The 12644-nt window shown below is 40.3% G+C and overlaps 1 protein-coding gene across 1 annotated transcript in view; it reads right to left on the reverse strand.

The window, feature by feature from the left end:
- Nucleotides 1–12644, reverse strand: part of LOC121975853 (galacturonokinase-like) — a 28563-nt gene that overhangs the window by 6587 nt on the left and 9332 nt on the right. The window contains exons 2-7 of the mRNA XM_042527745.1: nucleotides 4868–4952; nucleotides 4558–4671; nucleotides 2746–2817; nucleotides 2440–2483; nucleotides 1992–2100; nucleotides 1388–1450 (exon numbers count right to left, since the gene is read on the reverse strand). Coding sequence (XP_042383679.1) covers nucleotides 1388–1450; nucleotides 1992–2100; nucleotides 2440–2483; nucleotides 2746–2817; nucleotides 4558–4671; nucleotides 4868–4900 — 435 coding nt within the window. The 5' untranslated portion in view covers nucleotides 4901–4952. The remainder of the gene's footprint in view (nucleotides 1–1387; nucleotides 1451–1991; nucleotides 2101–2439; nucleotides 2484–2745; nucleotides 2818–4557; nucleotides 4672–4867; nucleotides 4953–12644) is intronic.

A 12644-nucleotide genomic window follows, 5' to 3' on the forward strand; every position in this document is an offset into this window, starting at 1 on the left:
ATAATACATATCACACAAGACAAAATTAGTTTGCTTTATATGTCATGCTGCAGGTCAAACAATTTAATTGTTGCAAAAAACTGTAAAGCAACACATTCTAGCATAAGTAGTACAGGCGTTATCCAACTCTAAATTTACAACATAGCTTGTTCAATGGCCTCTGGCAGACATATAATTGAAATTTTCACCTTGAAAGATGGTTTACATGCAAAGTTTCAAATTGATAAATTTACAAGTGCATGTCCGTATTGCACACTAAAGTTTAATGCTTCTATCTTCATGGGATCATGCTTAAAACTTAAATGAAAGATAAAATCGACACTGTTGACTTCCTCAATTGCAATGGTAACCAGCAGGTTAACTCTGCCTATTATCATGCAAAAGACGAACAACTTAAATGAAAGGCAAATCCGCACTGTTGTTCATCCATTCATATCTTGCATGTTTGCTCTGTATGGATGGTCTCAATTACAATTTACGAAGGCCTCCAACTTGGTAAATGTTCTCATCTAAATGGCCAATCCACTGCTGCACCTGCATGAGCTCATGGTCTCTTCAATGGAAGGGCATGTGTAATAATTGAATATTTTGTCACACATGCTCACTCTCCTTAACTAACCTTTTCTAGTATCTCACAATGAGAAAAAATCAATGTTAACTCTTCTAGTATCTCATGAGTCAAAACACTAGGGATTCAGTGCATCATAAAGCATAATCTTAGTATTTCTAAAATCTAACTACCAGTCTCTTCAATGGAAGGGCATGTGTAATAATTGAATATTTTGTCACACATGCTCACTCTCCTTAACTAACCTTTTCACACTTCCGCAATGACACCTCTTGACGAATAACTACTTGAAATTTGATATATTCACCTTTCTGGGACTGTCCTATCAACATAATGTTGTCTATCATTCCTCTCTCTTCCTTTGGATATAGTACAACTGTGTAAAGGCTTGTGGTTTTATCACTACCCTGCCCTTCAAGTTTCCTTTTGTATCTAAAAAAAGTGTGCTTGCATACTTCTTAGAGATATAATGTATACCAATAATCAAATTGCAGTCTGACTACATGATTTCTAGCATGTTATTAGTATTATCATAGTAGAAACAATCACAAAATATAATCCAAGCATTTTGAACCCTAACCATCAAGGATTAGAAACATAATTAGAAATAATATGTTGGACAACACTAGCAATAATCATGTATGAATAGATTTTAACATGCAAAACATACACATTTAGCTTTGTTTCATCATGATAGATTGATAGTTTTAAGCTATGTACTAATTATATGAAATTGTAGAAGGTGCACTTGTTCTCTTTCAAAACACAAGAAATTCAAAAATACAAGGAATAATGATATATTTATACAAGTTAACATACAGCTGCTGAAGAGCTAAGTCCTGAACTGTGTTCCTCTGAGCCACAAATGAAGCCGATGAAACCCTGGTGCACCAAATTACAGTTCAGTTACTTCAGGGACAGGAATTTCAATCATAAAAAATGCAACAAAAGACAACGAAATAAGATGCTTAATCACATGAAAAGGGTCTAGCTAGTAGCAGTCCACAGTCGTCATTTATGAATCCCTTCTACAAGAAAACATCACTGGCTAATGAAAGAGTAGATTGCAGCAACATCATATGAAGATTTTTGATGGATAAGATGAGAGATCGAGTAATCCTTCGAAGCATTTCAAAATTTAACCTGTATTCCAATAATTGCATCGCATAAAAATATTCAGTTTTGGCTCCACAAGATCCACTAGTAAATACATGGACTAGCACATGGTCCCCAATGGTATCCTCAACACAAACAAATAAGAACAAGCACTGTGTGTCAATAGAGGCATATTGGTCTGAAAAGCAATGTCAATTAAGATTTACATCTGTATTGCCAGAGAAAAATATACATTTTATGATCACATCCTGCTAAGCCAAAAACAAATCCATTAACACATAAGAATGAGTGTTGTATAATTTTTGACCTTAGTCAGATGATGTCCTTTATTTTGCAATGCATAAAGTGCACCTCTTGGGTAACGTGCCCAATCTGGTTCCTCACGCACTTTATTGGGGCATTGAACTTCATCAACACTGCAATAACCAGGAGCTACAATATTGCTTACTCTCAAAACAAGTTAGAGGAACTACTACAGAAATAAGTTACTCAAGCTTAGGTGGAGCAAAATGCACGAATAATCTGGCAACAAAGATAAAAAGGTACACAAAAACATAGTAAAACATTTTTTATAATTGGACAGTTAGAAATTTAGAGAATCACTACAGTTAATGTTCCTAATGCCAATGTTTTAAGAAGTAAATTGATATATTTATTAATTATTTCAATAACCAGATTTGACAGAAAAAATAACAATAATATCAATCTATTTTATCTCAGATATTTTATCAGCAATATACTGAAAAGTCCCTCACCTGAACTTAACTTCTCCATGGAACTGAGCCGACTTTACTGATACCTATAAGTAAATTCAGAACATCAAGATCAACGTAAACAATAGCATTGAAGTTCTATGCTGTTAGACATTCTCCTAAAGTAGTTGCAATAAACAACCAATCAATGTATCAAATGCAGAAAAATATGGGGCAACAAAAATTGTAAGAATAACATGTTAGTAGAAACTCTCAAAATTACATAAAGTATTTTACTTTTATAAGCAGAAAGAGAGATGTACTCTGCACTAAAATAAACCACAATGACATCAAGAAATTTTCTCTTACCTGAGCATCACGTGACGGAACAAAGCCCAAAAGTAAGCCCATGTTGATGGTCATGGCTGTAACAATTCCTCCCTTAAGAAATTGAAATAATCACATTCAGGTTCTCAATATCAAAGAAAAAGATCCCTTCAAGCACCCTTACTATTGACAGAGATTGAGCAGAAAATTAAACAGAAGCTTCAGCAGCTATTAATTGCATTGTTTGCAAAATGTTGAAAATCTATGAGAGAGAGGAAACCCATTCACACATCAGTTCTATATATTATAAAAAAAAATACTAGCAATGGGAATATTTCCCAAATGAAAGTTAGGAAAGTTCGAGAATTGTTGTTATAAGAGGAAAAAAAAGACCACCTAGACGATTATTGTAGTGCAGTGAGTTTGGAGGAGCTTCATGCATCGGGCTGCCCTTATTTAGTGAGTTTAGAGGAGAAAAAAATTCTAGTAATTATATTGATCTCACATGTATGATAATGTAATCAATTGTGTTAGAGCTTCTAAGAGTGCATCAAATGATTTTTTAACTATAGGTTTCGATCAAGGGTCAACCTTAAGTCATTATTCTGCTACATTGGTACTAGATGATCCCAACCATAATTATATGTAAGATAAACTTCTATAATGCTGTAATTATAGGTTTCCATCAAAGGTCACCCTGTGTCATTGCAGATGACACATGGAGCAAATTGAAGATGCCCTTGAATCCAAGCGAACAGAGCAGGTACAGTTGAACGACATGTAGGGATTTATTGGTTATTTATATATCTTGGATACGTGAGGTTGAGACCATGGTTGTAGCTCTTAAATCTTGGCGCCGGCCAAGTACTCTACTGACATCGACCCTATTGCATACATATTATGGCACTGGTCTATAGCATGCATGAGTGTGTCACACTTGGCGCTAGTTGAAACTTGTACACATGGATTGGATGGCTACCCATATGCATTTCTTTTCTATATGGTTGCATTGTTGCATGGAAGCACTATCATGTTCGTGAATGCTTATATTATTTCTATATGGAGAATTAATCACTATTGTGTTGTTTGATGGTTTTATTTTAATGTTGCTAGAATTACTTCTTGTTCACATTCTATATTTATTGTCATTGGTTTTGATGTATTGTGGATTGACACTCTCCTTATTGTTGTGTGGTCCCTAGATCCCCAGATAGGGAGTGCTCACACCCATGATCAACTCAGAGGGGTCTATGTGATGCCAGATTAGTTTCTACTCATGGAACAAAATTTTGAGACCAAGGTAAATCATGTATACTGGTACATGTAAGAAAGTAAAATTAAATATATTATATGATGAATTTCAATTAAAAAGTTAAAAAATAATATAAATTTTTTCATTAAATTGAAATAAAATGAATTGGGTTGGACAAGTTTTGGGAGCCAATCAATTCCAATTTTAGTTAAATTTCAGCTTGGAATTTTTTAACTTCGAATTTTCAGTTTTGTTCAGTCCATGGTACATCAGTAAAACAGAATTATATCAATTATAGTGAGCACGCATATATATGAATGTGTTTACATGTGTACATACATTCATGAAGACAGTAAATTTTAAAATATTATACGAGACGTTTATGTTTAAAAGTCACAACTAGATGGGTCCAATTTCAGTTAAATTCCAATTTGAAAATGTTCAACTTTAAATTTTCAGTTAGTTTTTCAACTTATAATGAGTATAATTCAATTCTAACACAAATACAATTGAACAAGCCCCCATCATCATGGCTCACATCTATTCCAGCACAACACAGAAATTTCTCAGAGAAGCAGAAAGAGCAGAGAAACGCATCGAACCTGATGATCAATGTGCGCTCCAAGCGGGCAAATCCTATACGGCGAGACCACAACACTCACATCCTGAATGTCCGCTCCACTCATCTCCACCACCCTTTCCTTCACCGCATCAATCTGAACAAATAAAACAACAGAAAAGAAAAACAAAAACATAACTATCACCCTACTAATACAAGCAAACCAACAACAATGATCCGCAATGGCGAAGCCCAAACACCCCCCAAAGACAATCGAAACAGAAAAAAAAAAAAGTGAAAGATGATTAGGAGAAATCGTGATCCAGAGCGAGAAGATGAGATTCGAGGATTACTTCCTCCAGAGATGGCCACGAGGAAGCCCCCATCGTCTGTCGTCGTGGTAGCTCTCCCAGGCGTCGACGAAGGCGGAGAGGAGATCTGCGAGAGCGAGTGGAGACTTACTTGAAACGGGAAGCTGTTAATTATATCCGAGCCTTACAGCTATTCATTTGTCCGTGCAATCAGGGAAACTTTTGGCAATTAGGGAGGTTTTTTTAATGTAATTTTCAAAATGCACCCCACCTACCACTCCATTTTACCAGTTGTATTAAGGTAATTTTCTAAATACCTTCCTATAATATCATATATTATTGATTTATATTGTAATTAGAAGGTAATAAGTATTTATAAATAAATAAATAAAATTTTCTAAGTGAATAAAATTAAAAATAATCAATTGATCTAATATAATATGTTAATTCAAATCTTAAATTTAAATTTAGCATATTTGTAATCGGTAAAATGATAATGTAATATTGATGTCCCATATCTCACATTTATATAAATTAAGACTTGATTATTTTTAATAATCAAAAGTTTAAGCAAAGCATTTTAATATGCATGTAGCGTAATATCATTTTATTATTTTAATAGTTAAATATGTGAATTCAATGCATTTGAACCTGTGAAGATTATCCGATATTAATTAATAAAATTGTCGCTTATATGAGGTGATTATATTCATTCCCACTTTGTTTGTGCTCCGCCGTCCGATCTGCCTCAAAATTCGTGTTCTTCTTCGCCGGTTGGTGGTCCATGCCTGGATAAGAATAGTACGCTAGTCACATCGCGTCGTACCTCCTTATTTATACTTCTTGTTTGGTAGTTGGGGTGTTACTGGTAGAACGTCAATGGAAAGGACCAAGTCGAGGTGTATTCGGGCTTTGATTATTATTATTTTTACAAAAACAAAAAAGGACGCCTTGCGTTAAATGAAGGGAAAATTTACCTATAGTCCCTATTACCAAATAAATTAATGCATATAGCTTCCATTCATCAAATTTTTATTTCCACTCCCAAAACAAATATATTTATCTAATTATTCATCTTATATGCTAGTCACTATTCTAAAAGCTAGTAACCACCCATGATTTACCTCCTCCGTATTGACCCTGGGACGGATTAACGGGGGCGCTGGGAGCGAGCGTATTCACCTTTTACCACCATATTTATCTAATTATTCATGATACTTTTAGATATAAAAAGTCCAAAAATCATTATAATTCATCTTAAATTCAATACATTAAATTAGAATCTAATATATTTTCTATCAAATTTAGTACGATTTTTTTTCACCTCAATTGGATGAAAAATATACTAGATTTTTGTTAAATGATATTCAATTGGATGAAAATATATTAGATTTTTTTTTAAATAGTAAATGATGCTGAATTTATAAGGAATTATATTAAATAGGAAAAAAAAATCTCAATTTAATAACAAATATACTCAATTCTAGTTTAATGTACTGAATTTAATAGGAATTATACTCATTTTTAGATTATTTGTATCGAAAAAATATTAGGGTTAATTTTAATAGAAAATATACTCGATTCTAACATAAAGTACTGAATTCTAGTATAAAGTGCTGAATTTAACCGGAAAAATTCTGAATTTAATCAGAAATATACTCATTTTTAGACTTTTTATACCTAAAAAATCTGAGGGGCAATTTAGGTAACGATATTTGCATGAAGGAGTTGAAACAAGTAATACTTTGCATGCAGGGAGTGGAAACAAATTTTTTATAATTGGGGATTACATGCAAAATTATGATTATGATTAGGGATTTTTCTCTACTTTACCGTTAAATGAACGGACCCTTTATAAAAAATATTTTTTAAAAAAATAAATCATTAAATATCTTAATTTGTACCTCTAATAATTAATTTTTAATACAGTGATCAGGGGTCCACCTAGTTCCGATCAAGGAAGGAGATAGCAGGCGGCGTAAATGTCAAAATCAAAATGATCAACGCAGAGAACCAACGGGCTCACCAAAAATGGCCTGAGTGGAGGTCGACTTCAGCTGCCGATCGAGCTTGAAGGGTCTGATCGGCTAGGAAACTCATCGAGGTAGATCGCTCACTTGGACAGGATCATATAGAAAGAACATCAGATGGCGCACAACTGACCGAATGAGCGTAGGTCGACCAGAGTTTGTGTCCGGTCAGACAATAAATAATCTACTGAACCGAGGTACTACGAAGAAGGCAGCTGCAGTCGACCGAGCGAGGTGCCCTGGTCGAGTGACTACCCCACTCGGCTACACAGTGGGCCCTCTCATATCTCTTGATATCCTTCCAGGAGGTAATACCGCTGACAATAGGGCATGGTCAACGTGCAAATCGTACGTCGGGAGCTTCTACTGTCATGTTAAAGATTGGTATGCCCTGTTAAGGTATGGTGTCAAAGACACTTTTCTGACATGTCCTTTTATTGGACGGTTTGGGGAACGTGTCCACACCTTGGGAAGCGTACATGTCGCCTACTGTAGCATTATATAAAGGGAGGTCCATGCACCGGCGAAGGTATGTGCTATTCAGTATTCACGCTTGTGCTTTCGCTGCTACTACGTTGCTCCGTCTTCTTCTACTGTTTTAGTGACTAACTTGAGCATCGGAAGACCAATGTCGGGGACCCCTTTCCTAGCCCGGCACTGACGTTTCTTGTGTTGTAGATCGAAGCCGAATCTTCACACGGACAGCTAAGGAGTCACATCTCCATCCAACCTTCTTCACGATTTTCAGACAGGATCATATTGGAGTTGTTTATGGAAACATATCATGTATTCGAGATGTGGAGATGGAGGGCGCTGGATGACTCATGACGGTGACACTGACGCGGGAGGAGTTGGATATGCTGATACAAGCCCGGGCGCCCAAAATGCTGGAGCAGCAACAACAGGCGATGGCCGAGCGACACGTAAATGAACCTAGGCATCAGCAATGGGACAACAAGTCAGATATAAAGACCGAGCGGAGAATATATCCATTCAGGGGAAGAATAAGAAGTTAACCAGCACACACGGGAATGTGCCGAATGCGTCGATCCCTTTTCATTCGGCATTGTTCCACACGCCCTCACCGGGTAGATAGTGATCAAGGATCTTCCTCGGACGACGCACCTATGAGGGACGCACGGAAAGGAAAAGCACCAAGAACCGATGATTTCCCCGAACAGATCAACCAGCAGTTTTCTCAGGGGATTCTGAACAACTCGCTACCCCAACATTATACCACATTGACGATCAGATAATACAATGGGTCAACCGATACGGAGGACCATCTGGTCAAGTTCGATAACGCGGCTACACTCCATCAGTACACCAACGGAATGAAGTACCGGGTCTTCCTCACCACGCTCTCTAGATCGGCACAGCGGTGGTTTAGGCACTTGTCGATCGAATCAATCCGCAGCTTCATAGACTTCCGGATGATATTTCTACATCATTTTGCCAGCAGCCGCCGCTACTAGAAGACGAACGTTAATTTGTTTGCTCTGAAGCAAGGGCCCAAGGAGGCAATAAGAGCATATATCAAGAGGTTCAACCAAGTGGTCATAGGCATACCATCGATCTCTTCGGATTTATTAGTAAGCGCCTTCTCCTAGAGACTTTTAGAGGACGAGTTCTTTCACTCGCTCATCCAAAGCCCGCCGAAAAACTTCGACCACCTGCTAAGCTCGCCAACGAATACATCAATGTGGAGGAAGCCCTGGCGACACGAAGGAAGGAGGCACCCACTGAACTTACCGCCGCCCCCGAACAACGATCGGACAGAAGCCATCAACCCCCAAAGGGCCCCCAAGCGAGTGTAGCACAGCCGCACCAGGAGCCCTGAACACATGCCATGCAACACGTAGCAGTAGATCAGCCTAAAGCTGCTAAATGCAGGACTTGGACGTCGTTGTTTTGCTCATTCCATCAATCGACGACACACAACACCTGAGATTGCTACGACTTGAGGCCAATTTCAAGTTGGTCACCTCCTCCAAGATATCGTTGTCGGTCACTATCTCCCGATCAGCATCATCACCGTCAATCAGACGGGCGGCGGGAAGAAGAAAATGTTAGGACCCTTGGCGGTCGGCTAGAAGGGGAGTGAATATCCCCTGCATAAATCAAACAAAACAACCTTTCTCGGACAGTTGCATATAAAAATAATTAAGAAACTAAAAGACAGAGACTCAGCGGATTTACTTGGTTATAACTAGGGAGGTTGTTAATCCAAGATGAAAAAGCGCACTCACAATTCTCCTTCAGACGGAGAAGCCTCTTTAAAGTAAAGAACGCTCAGAAACAGAAAGTTAAACAGAAAATGAAGTGCATGCAAGTGTTGTATTGATCTTTCTTGTTATACTAAAGCTTTGGGAGCAAAGCTGCTTATATAGCTTTGCTCGGGGCGCCTGGAAGGGTTTCAGGTGCCTAAAGGGGGATAAAATTTTATCCCCTTCGCAACGGATTGCGGTTAAACGCGATCGGGATAAACTTCGATTCCAGACGCCCGGAAGGGTTCCGGGTGCCCGGACCTGAAAAGTCAACCATGTTGACTTTTTCAGTCTGGGCCTTCCGCTCCAGTTTCGCTCGCCTTGGTCTAGGTCTCCTGCTCCGGTTCCTCTTGCTTGGGTGATCTCGGCCATCCAAAATAGGGCTCACCCGAACCCAACTTCCAGCCTTCTCGAGCAAGCTTCCGCTCCTGGCTTTTCATCCCTCGGAAACGTCGCGCGCCTCCTTCTCGTTCGCCCGCGTACTATTCCGCAGCACCTTGTACCTAAGACACTCTGAGCCCATCGACCCTCTCCCGTGCCGTCCTTCTCGCTAGCTGCGCCTTTTGCTAGACGCCCTGTGCTCCTAAGTTCCTGTACACTTAGACACAAGGTTAAACACAACAAGACCTAACCTAACTTGTTTGATCATATCGAAACAACCTTGGAGTACCAACAAAAAGAATGACGGTCGAGCGACGTTAGCGTCAGCCTCAACGGAGAAGTAACACAGGTCCTGCCCGAGCTTCCGCTAAGCAGACTATACCCTCGGCTAGGGAGGAGGAAAATCGAAGCAACGCCGCTCAGGGTGAAATCGGAATGATCACCGGGGGCCAACCGACGGTGATTCCAACCGAGTAAGGAAGTCACACGACCGTCAACTAGAGATATATGCTGTGGGGTGCAACAAAGAGAAGACCGAGGGACCAGAGATCAGTTTTGGCCCTTGGAACCTAGAGGGAATGGAGATCCCTCACGACGATGCCTTGATCATCCGAGCGTTAATAGCTAATTATATTATTCACCGAACTTTTGTGGACACAGACAGTTCGGTGAATATCATTTTCAAGAAAGTGTTCGACCAGCTCCAGATCGATTAGAGCTAGTTGCAGCCCATGACGACCTCGCTGTATGGGTTTACAGGCAATGAAGTATTACCGATAGACCAGGCTTGGCTAGCTATATTGCTCGGAGAAGAGCCTCTCAAGAGGACAAGGACCACAAATTTCATCGTGGTTGATGTGCCGTCCCCCTATAACGTAATATTAGACTGACCGGCCCTAAATGAGTTCTATGTCGTAGTGTCCACCTTTTTCCAGAAGATCAAGTTTCCGGTGGACAATGCGGTAGGTGAAGTCAATGGCGACCAATTGGCCATTTGGCGGTTCTACGTCGAGATGGTCAAGTCAGAAGCAAAGGTCGCTCGAAAGACTTAACGTCTGAAGGTGAACACAATCATAGAGGAACTGCCGACGTTGGTCTACGATGAAAAAGATGAGGTTTAGATACGTCATTGCCAATCGAAAGCCACAACATTTGTCGCCGCCGATCTGACGGACGAGAAGAAGACATAGCTGGTCGCCTGCCTTAGGCAAAATCATGACATGTTCGCCTGATCAACGCACAAGCTCCCGGGCATCTCGTCAGGCGTGACTCAGCACGAGCTTCATATCCGACTGGACGCTCGGGCGGTGAAGTAGAGGACCAGAGACTTCAGCTCAGAACAGAATCAAATTATCTAAGTGGAGATAGAAAAATTGCTAGAGGCCAGTCACATTCGTGAGGTACAATTTTTGAGCTGGCTGGCCAACATCGTGTTGGTCTCCCAGCCGAGTAATAAGTGGCGAATCTGTATCGACTTCCACAATTTAAACAAAGTCTGCCCGAAGGACTTCTATCCCCTACCCTAAATAGATCAAATGGTGGGATCCACGACAGGCTGTGAGCTGATCTGTATACTCGATGTGTATCAGGGCTACCACCAAGTGTCACTCACTCGTGAAGATTAAGAGAATGTCAGCTTTATTACGATCGACGGGACCTACTGTTACAATGTCATGTCATTCGGACTGAAGAACGTCGATGCCACTTATCAAAGATTGATGAATAAGGTGTTCCGACAACAGATCGACCGCAACATGGAGGTATATGTCGATGACATCTTGATAAAATCTCTCCGAGCCGCTGACCTTTACACAGATATTGAAGAAACTTGACGAACTCTGAGGGCATATGGAATAAAGCTGAATTTGAACAAGTGTCTATTTGGAGCAAAGAGTTGTCACTTTCTTGATTATAACGTCACCGAACGGGGAATCGAGGCAAATCCGAGCAAAGTGAAGGCATTGCAGGACATGCCCCCACCCTACAACTTGAAGGAGGCCCAATGACTGACCGGACGGATTACTGCATTATCAAGATTTATCTCCAAATCGTCTGACCGAAGCCACCTGTTCTTCAAGGTATCGGGTCATGCAACGAAGTTCCAATGGGACGCAGAGTGTGACAAGGCGCTGGAGGAGCTTAAGAAATACCTTATGTCCCTACCTGTATTGGCAAAGCCCAATTCCGACGAGGCGCTCTGGATTTATTTGTCATCCACAGAGCATGCGATTGGCTCGACGTTGGTGCGGCAGAATAGCTCTGAGCAACTGCTGGTATACTTTCTTAGTCATATATTGAAAGATGCAGAATCCCACTACACCTGTCTCGAAAAATTGACGTATGTGTTGGGGTTGCAAGTTGCAAACATAGTCCCATATTGGAAACACATGGGAAAGATCATGGGTTTATAAGAGAAAAGATATCTCCATTGGCATGAGGCCTTTTGGGGAGAGCCCAAGAGCAAAGCCATGAGGGGCTAGGCCCAAAGTGGACAATATTATGTTATTGTGGAGATATCTAAATTCTTTTCGATCCAACAATTGGTATCAGAGCCCGGACTGCCAGAAGGTTTAACCGCCGACTGTGCACAAGAGCTATGGTCTAATTGAGCCATGTGACTACAATATTGACCTCGAACAAAGAAAGTGGGGGCTCCTATGTTCGGATCAAGAGGATCAGACACCAGGCAGGAAGTCCTAGTTGCGACTAGGCAAGGAAGTCCTAGTAGGTCGGGTGGACAGAGGGGCAGGAAGACCTGGTGGGTCGAGGATCGGACGTGGGAAGCCTATGGTCCTTTGTTTGAGGGGGGGATTGTTGGGGTTGCAAGGTTGCAAACATAGTCCCATATTGGAAACACATGGGAAAGATCATGGGTTTATAAGAGAAAAGATATCTCCATTGGCATGAGGCCTTTTGGGGAGAGCCCAAGAGCAAAGCCATGAGGGGCTAGGCCCAAAGTGGACAATATTATGTTATTGTGGAGATATCTAAATTCTTTTCGATCCAACAGTATGCGCTAGTACTTGCAACCCGGAGGCTTTGCCCATATTTTCTCTCACATCCAATCGTGGTAATGATTAACAGTGCATTGGGAAGGGTCCTCCTCAACCTAGAAGCATCCGAATAGTGATCAAATGGACC

This window comes from Zingiber officinale, chromosome 4B (genome assembly GCF_018446385.1).
Source record: "Zingiber officinale cultivar Zhangliang chromosome 4B, Zo_v1.1, whole genome shotgun sequence".
Lineage (NCBI taxonomy): Eukaryota > Viridiplantae > Streptophyta > Magnoliopsida > Zingiberales > Zingiberaceae > Zingiber > Zingiber officinale.